The sequence below is a fragment of the Coregonus lavaretus genome, assembly GCF_964263955.1.
Source record: "Coregonus lavaretus genome assembly, contig: HAP1_SCAFFOLD_1272, whole genome shotgun sequence".
In the NCBI taxonomy this organism is placed as follows: Eukaryota; Metazoa; Chordata; class Actinopteri; order Salmoniformes; family Salmonidae; genus Coregonus; species Coregonus lavaretus.
In genome coordinates, this window is record NW_028156610.1 from 116,643 (window position 1) to 127,588 (window position 10,946).

The 10,946-nt window shown below is 44.1% G+C and overlaps 1 protein-coding gene across 3 annotated transcripts in view; it reads left to right on the plus strand.

Annotated features, from left to right (window-relative positions):
• Nucleotides 1–10,648, plus strand: part of LOC311126157 (protein Jade-3-like) — a 39,456-nt gene extending 28,808 nt beyond the window's left edge. For all 3 annotated transcript variants that reach the window (XM_084200176.1, XM_084200178.1, XM_084200177.1), the window contains 2 exons: nucleotides 4,660–4,777; nucleotides 6,099–10,648. In XM_084200176.1, coding sequence (XP_084056302.1) covers nucleotides 4,660–4,777; nucleotides 6,099–7,138 — 1,158 coding nt within the window. In that variant the 3' untranslated portion in view covers nucleotides 7,139–10,648. The remainder of the gene's footprint in view (nucleotides 1–4,659; nucleotides 4,778–6,098) is intronic.
• Nucleotides 10,649–10,946: the final 298 nt, after the last annotated feature.

Genomic DNA, 10,946 nt, shown 5'->3' on the forward strand with positions numbered 1-10,946 from the left:
TATCATAACCATCCCTTCACAGGTCACCGTACATATCATAACCATCCCTTCACAGGTCACCGTACAGATCATATCCAACCCTTCACAGGTCACCGTACAGATCATATCCAACCCTTCACAGGTCACCGTACAGATCATATCCAACCCTTCACAGGTCACCGTACAGATCATATCCAACCCTTCACAGGTCACCGTACAGATCATATCCAACCCTTCACAGGTCACCGTACAGATCATATCCAACCCTTCACAGGTCACCGTACATATCATATCCATCCCTTCACAGGTCACCGTACATATCATAACCATCCCTTCACAGGTCACCGTACAGATCATATCCAACCCTTCACAGGTCACCGTACAGATCATATCCAACCCTTCACAGGTCACCGTACATATCATATCCAACCCTTCACAGGTCACCGTACATATCATATCCAACCCTTCACAGGTCACCGTACAGATCATATCCAACCCTTCACAGGTCACCGTACAGATCATATCCAACCCTTCACAGGTCACCTCTGTAGCTCAATTGGTAGAGCACGGCGCTTGTAACGCCAGGGTAGTGGGTTCGATCCCCGGGACCACCCCCATACGTAAAAATGTTTGCGCACATGACTAAGTTGCTTTGGATAAAAGAGTCTGCTAAATGGCATATTATTATTATTATTATTATTATTATTATTATTATCATTATTATATCATATCCAATCCTTCACAGGTCACCGTACAGTCTATACACTGGTGATGGCTACTAGACCTATACAGTCTATACACTGGTGATGGCTACTAGACCTATACAGTCTATACACTGGTGATGGCTACTAGACCTATACAGTCTATACACTGGTGATGGCTACTAGACCTATACAGTCTATACACTGGTGATGGCTACTAGACCTATACAGTCTATACACTGGTGATGGCTACTAGACCTATACAGTACTACTATAGATACAGTGCCTTGCAAAAGTATTCATCCCCCTTGGCATTTTTCCTATTTTGTTGCATTACAACCTGTAATTTAAATTGATTTTTATTTGGATTCCATGTAATGGACATACACAAAATAGTCCAAATTGGTGAAGTGAAATGAAAAAAATAACCTGTTTCAAAATATTTGACAATAAATAACGGAAAAGTGGTGCATGCATATGTATTCACCCCCTTTGCTATGAAGCCCCTAAATAAGATCTGGTGCAACCAATTACCTCAAGAAGTCACATAATTAGTTAGATTGCACACTGGTGGACTTTATTTAAGTGTCACATGATCTTTCACATGATCTCAGTGTATATATACACCTGTTCTGAAAGGCCCCAGAGTCTGCAACACCAATAAGCAAGGGGCACCACCAAGCAAGCGGCACCATGAAGACCAAGGAGCTCTCCAAACAGGTCAGGGGCAAAGTTGTGGAGAAGTACAGATCCGGGTTGGGTTATAAAAAAAAATATCAGAAACTTTGAACATCCCACGGAGCACCATTAAATCCATTATTTAAAAAATGGAAAGAATATGGCACCACAACAAACCTGCAAAGAGAGGGCCGCTCTCCAAAACTCACAGACCAGGCAAGGAGGGCATTAATCAGAGAGGCAACAAAGAGACCAAAGATAACCCTGAAGGAGCTGCAAAGCTCCACAGCGGAGATTGTAGTATCTGTCCATTTGACCACTTTAAGCCGTACACTCCACAGAGCTGGGCTTTACGGAAGAGTGGCCAGAAAAAAGCAATTGCTTAAAGAAAAAAATAAGCAAACATATGGAAGAAGGTAATCTGGTCAGATGAGACTAAAATTGAGCTTTTTGGCCATCAAGGAAAACGCTATGTCTGGCACAAACCCAACACCTCTCATCACCCCGAAAAAAACATCCCCACAGTGAAGCATGGTGGTGGCAGCATCATGCTGTGGGGATGTTTTTCATCGGCAGGGACTGTGAAACTGGTCAGAATTGAAGGAATGATGGATGGCGCTAAATACAGGGAAATTCTTGAGGGAAACCTGTTTCAGTCTTCCAGAGATTTGAGACTGGGACGGAGGTTCACCTTCCAGCAGGACAATGACCCGTAGCATACTGCTAAAGCAACACTCGAGTGGTTCAAGAGGAAACATTTAAATGTCTTGGACTGGCCTAGTCAAAGCCCAGACCTCAATCCAATTGAGAATCTGTGGTATGACTTAAAGATTGCTGTACACCAGCGGAACCCATCCAACTTGAAGGAACTGGAGCAGTTTTGCCTTGAAGAATGGGCAAAAATCCCAGTGGCTAGACGTGCCAAGCTTATAGAGACATACCCCAAGAGACTTGCAGCTGTAATTGCAAAAGGTGGCTCTACAAAGTATTGACTTTGGGGGGGTGAATAGTTATGCACGCTCAAGTTCTGTTTTTTTTGTCTCATTTCTTGTTTAATTCACACACAAATATTTTGCATCTTCGTAGTGGTAGGCATGTTGTGTAAATCAAATGATACAAACCCCAAAAAATCCATTTTAATATAGGTTGTAGGGCAACAAGGGGGGTGAATACTTTTGCAAGCCCCTGTAATGCAGCTGATGGCCACACCAGATACTGACCGTTACTTTTGATTTTGACCCCCCCTTTGTTCAGGTTCACATTATTCCATTTCTGTTAGTCACATGTCTGTGGAACTTGTTCAGTTTATGTCTCAGTTGTTGAATCTTGTTATGTTCATACAAATATTTACACATGTTAAATTTGCTGAAAATAAACACAGTTGACAGTGAGAAGACATTTCTTTTTTTGCTGAGTTTATATATATATATATATATATATATATATATCTTAGATATTCACTAAAATTTAAGCTAAAATAGGCAAAGAATTGTTTCCTTCACACAATTTTTACTAAATCCACACATAAGTAGTCAAATGTAGAGGATCCATCCAATAGAATAAATCTGTAGCTTGACCTCTAAATCAATTCATACATCCCCGTGGAGACGCAAAGTATCTAAATCAGCCACCAGATGGAGACAAATTGCTGGGAGTCTTGGGGTGAGAGTTGGTGTTAGGGTGAGAGTTGGTGTTAGGGTGAGAGTTGGTGTTAGGGTGAGGGTTAGTGTTAGGGTGAGAGTTAGTGTTAGAGTGAGAGTTAGGGTGAGAGTTGGTGTTAGTGTGAGAGTTGGTGTTAGGGTGAGAGTTGGTGTTAGGGTGAGAGTTGGTGTTAGTGTGAGAGTTGGTGTTAGGGTGAGAGTTGGTGTTAGGGTGAGAGTTGGTGTTAGGGTGAGAGTTATAGTGCTAGGGTGAGAGTTAGTGTTAGGGTGAGAGTTAGTGTTAGGGTGAGTGTTATAGTGTTAGGGTGAGAGTTATAGTGTTAGTGTTAGGGTGAGAGTTAGTGTTAGGGTGAGAGTTAGTGTTAGGGTGAGGGTTAGTGTTAGGGTGAGAGTTAGTGTTAGGGTGAGAGTTAGTGTTAGGGTGAGAGTTAGTGTTAGGGTGAGGGTTAGTGTTAGGGTGAGAGTTAGTGTTAGGGTGAGGGTTAGTGTTAGGGTGAGAGTTAGTGTTAGGGTGAGTGTTATAGTGTTAGGGTGAGTGTTATAGTGCTAGGGTGAGAGTTAGTGTTAGGGTGAGAGTTGGTGTTAGGGTGAGAGTTAGTGTTAGGGTGAGTGTTTGTGAGAGTTAGTGAGTATTTGTTAGAGCTTGGTGAGTATTAGGGTTATGTTAGGTGTTAGTGAGTATTTGTTAGTGTTAGGGTGAGTGTTAGTGAGGTATTTGTTAGTGTTAGGGTGAGTGTTTAGTGAGTATTTGTTAGTGTTAGGGTGAGTGTTTAGTGAGTATTTGTTAGTGTTAGGGTGAGTGTTAGTGAGTATTTGTTAGTGTTAGGGTGAGTGTTAGTGAGTATTTGTTAGCTCACCTGATGGCTGGGTTAAGGTTAGGGTGAGTGTTGGTGTTATGTGAATTATTTAACAAACTATTTTAGTGTCTCTGTGCGTCTCCCAAAAGGTTGTAAGTCTTTTGGGATTTAAGTAACGGCCAGAGTCCCGGTCTGCATAGTCAGAGATATTTATTCATTGAGAATTCTGCCATCACAATTTCAGAGTCCATCTTTTATACTCATACGTCATACAAAAAGAAATCCCTCCCCTCTGTAGGCGGGCTGTAGTTTTCCACTCTAAAACTGCTCTACTGACCTTCAGTTCACACACACATATACACATATACACACATGCATACACACACACACACACACACACACACACATGCATACACACACACACACACACACACACACACACACACACACACACACACACATACATACACACACACACACACACACACACACATATCCTACTCCCTGCATTACTCAGTTATTGCCGTTCTCACAATATTATGTTTTCATAACAGTTTCTCCCCTCCCTAAATTGGGAGGCCTCTTTATCTTAGTTTCTCAGTTGTCTTTGTTGTCTGGCCTGACTCTTACTCACATTGCTAAATAGTGGCTCAATGCCATAGCCTTTACTGGTCCTACACTCACACATTTCTAACACATTATACACAGTTTCAGGGTGTAATAATTAGTCATGAATAATTAATCTATCAGTTGGTGAGTATCTGTTAGCTCACCTGGTGGCTGGGTTAGGGTTAGGGTGAGTATTTGTTAGCTCACCTGACGGCCATGTTGTGTCCCCTGCAGGTGAGGAACCTGTGTTACATGGTGAGTCGGAGGGAAAAGCTGAAACTGTCTCAGAGCAAAGCCCAGGAGCAGATCTTCAACCTCCACGTCAAACTGCTCAACCAGGAGGTCTCCGCTGGTAAGAGACTGTGTGTGTGGCCATATCCGAATATCCGTACTTGCATTCTAAATAATAGGCATTTTGGATATGTGAAAATATAAATTATATGTGAAATTACAATGCTTTAAATGCCAGGATGACATACTCATTTATGCATTTGACCTACTAGAATTCGCTGCACACTATTGAGGAAGAGAATCATATTTTCAGACTGACGTGTGTTTGACAACAGCTGATAATCAGATAAATTGACGCGCTTAACGAGTGGTGGGACTCAACGCACATTAGATGACTAATTGTGAGAATAGAGGTGCCTAGTATATTTGTTGTTTACTGCATTTGTGTTTTACAAAGCAGTACATTCTAAGTAGGATGATTAGTTAGCTCTTTAAGTAGGTAGTAGACAAGCCATATTTCAGACACTGTCCCTAAAAAGCAACAACTCGTTTTGAAAATGGCCTATGTGGCATCGATATGAGTCAAACATTTATTCTAGTGTTAAAAGTGTAAATAGGATACTTTTTATTCCAAAACTGAGATTTGCAAGATGATAGGAAAAAAATGGTCACAGAATGAAGGGCACCGTAACCGTTTTCCTTGGGTTGAGTTTATTTAAATCCTGCCCACAGCTGGCAGCTCCCAAGTAAACATCATTTCAAAGCACAGCTGCATGCGACCTGATCATAATGCCCATGGTCAAGTTGGTTTGACATTCGATATCCCTATGGGGCTAGTTAGGGACCATCAGTAAATTACACAATGTACAAAATGGGACAATATTATAAATTGTCAGTAGCTCCAAATTTCAATGACTTAACCTCAAACCAACTATTAATTGTAGAAATTAGTTTACAAATATTGAAAGCATTTAATAAGACAACTAAAAGATGTGCAACATGAAAATATCTTCCCATTTACATTGTGTAATTTATTGACCTTCCCTAACTAGCCCCAGAGATAGGCTATCCAATGTCAAACCAACTTTGCCACGGTAGCACACCAGCCGGCTGAAGCTAATTGCCGAAAGAAGTTGGCTAGCTAGCATAGACCTGGTTAGACTGTTTCATGTTATCTAGAAGGGTGAGTGACTGTGCACTGTTTTGGCAGAGTCTATGTTCAAATGCTTATCATGTGAGAACACACACTCAACGGACATTAACCCCACCCCCCAAGACAACTCTTGTTTGGCTTCAGTCATGGCCGCCACTGCATTTCTTAATGACCAAGCTGCAAAACAAGGCCAAATCAGAACTTTAGCCCCCTTTAATAGTTTATATGGGAGGAGATGTGGACTAACCCATAATTCTGATTGACCTTCTTGGTGTTTGTCTCTCTCCAGGTCTGCCTGTTTTGTTCCCGGTGGAGAGCATGTTGTTCCGGCCTCCTCCCAGAATCACCCTGAAGCTGAAGATGCCCAAAGTGTCCCTGGGTAACGGGAAGACTGGCTCCAAGTCAGGCAACGGCCCCCTCTGTCCGGATAACAGCGGGAACGTTCACCAACGCAGTGGGGGAGGAGGGGGGCTGGGGAAGGGAGGAGGGGGGCTGGGGAAGGGAGGGGGGGGGCTGGGGAAGCCTCCGCTCCATGGGCGAGGCAGGAGAGAGGAGCGCTCCAATGGCAGTCTACTGTCTACCTCAGGTCAGTCACGTAGGGAGGTCAGTACCGCCACTGGACCAGCACTGACCAACAGTACGGCCAGAGGCTCAGCCCTGACCATTAAACCGACTGGCAAGCCCCTGACTGGCAAGCCCCTGACTGGCAAGCCCCTGACTGGCAAGCCCCTGACTGGCAAGCCCCTGACTGGTAAACCATTGGCGCTCCACACCGCCCTACATGGCCACTCTTCCAATGGAAATGGCAAACTGGACCAAGAGCGGGCGGGGCCCGTCCCTAGATCCAACGGCGTGATGGAGAAGATGGTGGGCGTGACCCAGAAGGACAGCTCCTGTCAGACCCCCAGCGAACAGGAAACCAGCGAGGGTTCAGGGGTTAAGGCCAGCCAATCAGTCAGCTTCAGTGATTCCACCATGGAGCACTTCAGCCGGTCGTTCAAGGAGGCGACGGTCAGCTTGGTGCGGACCACGGAGGACCTGCGGGGGGACAAGCTGTCCCAGGGGGGTAAAGGCTCCAGATCAGCCAAGGACCGGCCCTGGGCCAAACCAGCTCCTGGAGGCCCCCAGGGACCCGGTGGTACCAGATCACCACCCTACCAGGAGACGGACGGATACTGCCCGGACCTGGAACTCAGTGACTCAGAGCCAGAGGCTAAAGGTCAGAGGTCGAGGCAGGGTAGGGTGGCCCCGGGGGGTCAGGCAGGGGGAGACTACCACAAGGGGAAGCAGAACCTGGGGGGGTCCAGTAGGACCTCAGTACAGAGGTGACAGCCCTGACATGACCTACGACCCTTCACCTCACGCCCCAGCTCTGTCAGAGCAGGCAGGCAGGCTGTGGGACATTCAAGCTTTCAGAACCCAGAGCCCCTACACTGAGCCAGAGCACTGGCTGGGCCATCTATCTACAGTGCCTTGCAAAAGTAGTAACCTCCCTTAGCATTTTTCCAATTTTGTTGCCTTACAACCTGGAATTAAAATGGATTTTTGTGGGGTTTGTATCATTTGATTTACACAACATGCCTACCACTTTGAAGATGCAAAATATTTGTGTGTGAATTAAACAGGAAATAAGACAAAAAAACAGAACTTAAGCGTGCATAACTATTCACCCCCCCCCAAAGTCAATACTTTGTAGAGCCACCTTTTGCAGCAATTACAGCTGCAAGTCTCTTGGGGTATGTCTCTATAAGCTTGGCACATCTAGCCACTGGGATTTTTGCCCATTCTTCAAGACAAAACTGCTCCAGCTCCTTCAAGTTGGATGGGTTCCGCTGGTGTACACCAATCTTTAAGTCATACCACAGATTCTCAATTGGATTGTGGTCTGGGCTTTGACTAGGCCATTCCAAGACATTTAAATGTTTCCCCTTGAACCACTCAAGTGTTGCTTTAGCAGTATGCTTAGGGTCATTGTCCTGCTAGAAGGTGAACCTCCGTCCCAGTCTCAAATCTCTGGGAGACTGAAACAGGTTTCCCTCAAGAATTTCCCTGTATTTAGCGCCATCCATCATTCTGTCAATTCTGACCAGTTTCCCAGTCCCTGCTGATGAAAAACATCCCCACAGCATGATGCTGCCACCACCATGCTTCACTGTGGGGATGGTGTTCTCGGGGTGATGAGAGGTGTTGGGTTTGTGCCAGACATAGCGTTTTCCTTGATGGCCAAAAAGCTCAATTTTAGTCTAATCTGACCAGAGTACCTTCTTCCATATGTTTGGGGAGTCTCCCACATGCCTTTTGGCGATCACCAAACGTGTTTGCTTATTTTTTTCTTTAAGCAGCAGCTTTTTTCTGGCCACTCTTCTGCAAAGCCCAGCTCTGTGGAGTGTCCGGCTTAAAGTGGTCCTATGGACAGATACTCCAATCTCCGTTGTGGAGCTTTGCAGCTCCTTCAGGGTTATCTTTGGTCTCTTTGTTGCCTCTCTGATTAATGCCCTCCTTGCCTGGTCCGTGAGTTTTGGTGGGCGGCTCTCTCTTGGCAGGTTTGTTGTGGTGCCATATTCTTTCAATTTTTTAATAATGGATTTAATGGTGCTCCGTGGGATGTTCAAAGTTTCTGATATTTTTTTAATAACCCAACCCTGATCTGTACTTCTCCACAACTTTGTCCCTGACCTGTTTGGAGAGCTCCTTGGTCTTCATGGTGCCACTTGCTTGGTGGTGCCCCTTGCTTAGTGGTGTTGCAGACTCTGGGGCCTTTCAGAACAGGTGTATATATACTGAGATCATGTGACAGATCATGTGACACTTAAATAAAGTCCACCAGTGTGCAATCTAACTAATTATGTGACTTCTGAAGGTAATTGGTTGCACCAGATCTTATTTAGGGGCTTCATAGCAAAGTGGGTGAATACATGTGCACGCACCACTTTTCCGTTATTAATTTTTTAGAATTGTTCGAAACAAGTTATTTTTTTCATTTCACTTCACCAATTTTGACTATTTTGTGTATGTCCATTACATGAAATCCAAATAAAAATCCATTTAAATTACAGGTTGTAATGCAACAAAATAGGAAAAATGCCAAGGGGGATGAATACTTTTGCAAGGCACTGTATTGTACACAGGGACACTGGGACAGGAGCACAGGACTAATTCATGACAGTAGTCCTGGACCAGATCCTCTAAGCCACGTCATCTCTAATGGATGTTTGCTCTCTCTCCCTCTCCATGCTCGGTATGAACGGAACGGCCTTGGACTGTCTTCTGATTAAATTACTTCTCTGTTTATTTCTGTCTTCTCTGCTCAGGCTATAAATAATTAAATAATTAGAGCCTGACTGATGTTTTTTTTGTTGGGGGGACGAGACTTGCCGATTTAGTGTTTTACGTCGGATAAATTAAAAAGTGTAATTTTTCCACACTGAAGTCTCAAATTGCCATCCAAAATAGCAATTGTCCAATAAATATGCTTCAAATGTTGATTTTCATCCTATCGGTCGGCCTCTATAAATTATTTTCTGTTCTCTGCACATCGAAGTGGTAGTCTTCATAATAAGGGAATCTACTCAACCCCCCTATGTAGGATAACATGGCCTTAGACAAGTATTGTAAATATTGATTAAAATAAAAACTTTTTAATTTGGCTGTAAATAGTCATTAGTGTCATGACACGTGGAGTTAAACACTGATATTGATCGATGACATCACACAGAAGATGTCGTTCTTTTGGCTGAAGAACCACAATGTGACAGTTATAAAGGGCTCAATTAAACCTAGCATTGATATCTTTCCCACTTCTCTCGCTCTCTCTGTCATGATCTCTTTCACTCATTTCTCTCGCTCTCTTTTGCTATCTCTTGAACTGTCAGCATTAGCATCTCTTGTACTGCCAGCATTAGCATCTCTTGTACTGCCAGCATTAGCATCTCTTGTACTGCCAGCATTAGCATCTCTTGTACTGCCAGCATTAGCATCTCTTGTACTGACAGAATTAGCATCTCTTGTACTGCCAGCATTAGCATCTCTTGTACTGCCAGCATTAGCATCTCTTGTACTGCCAGCATTAGCATCTCTTGTACTGCCAGCATTAGCATCTCTTGTACTGCCTGCATTAGCATCTCGTGTACTGTCAGCATTAGCATCACTTGTACTGCCAGCATTAGCATCACTTGTACTGCCAGCATTAGCATATCTTGTACTGCCAGCATTAGCATCTCTTGTACTGCCTGCATTAGCATCTCGTGTACTGTCAGCATTAGCATCACTTGTACTGCCAGCATTAGCATCACTTGTACTGCCAGCATTAGCATCTCTTGTACTGCCAGCATTAGCATCTCTTGTACTGCCAGCATTAGCATCACTTGTACTGCCAGCATTAGCATCTCTTGTACTGCCAGCATTAGCATCACTTGTACTGCCAGCATTAGCATCTCTTGTACTGCCAGCATTAGCATCACTTGTACTGCCAGCATTAGCATCTCTTGTACTGCCAGCATTAGCATCACTTGTACTGCCAGCATTAGCATCACTTGTACTGCCAGCATTAGCATCTCTTGTACTGCCAGCATTAGCATCACTTGTACTGCCAGCATTAGCTACCTATGCTTTCACATCATTTCAGATGAGGAAACTGTCGGTGAACAGCCAGTTCTTCCATTAGTCTCTATTTCCTGAGTTGGACAGAGGGAGTGTTTGTCAAGTATCTCTTTGAGAGTATCATTGTGTTCAATAGCGCAAATGTTTTTTATATGTAGGAATATGAAATTCACTGACTGTATTGTTAGGATTTTGTATCCTTTTTACTAGGTAATAAATAGTATATTTAATCAAAATGGATATTTGGTGACATGCTTTACCCCTGGAACAGAAGAGCTGCAGGGTTATGGAACCTGAAATGCGATGGTGTATGACTGTTGGTGGTGTATGGTCTGACTGTTGGTGGTGTATGGTCTGACTGGTGGTGTATGGTCTGACTGGTGGTGGTGTATGGTCTGACTGGTGGTGTATGGTCTGACTGGTGGTGGTGTATGGTCTGACTGGTGGTGTATGGTCTGACTGGTGGTGTATGGTCTGACTGGTGGTGTATGGTCTGACTGGTGGTGTATGGTCTGACTGGTGGTGGTGTATGGTCTGA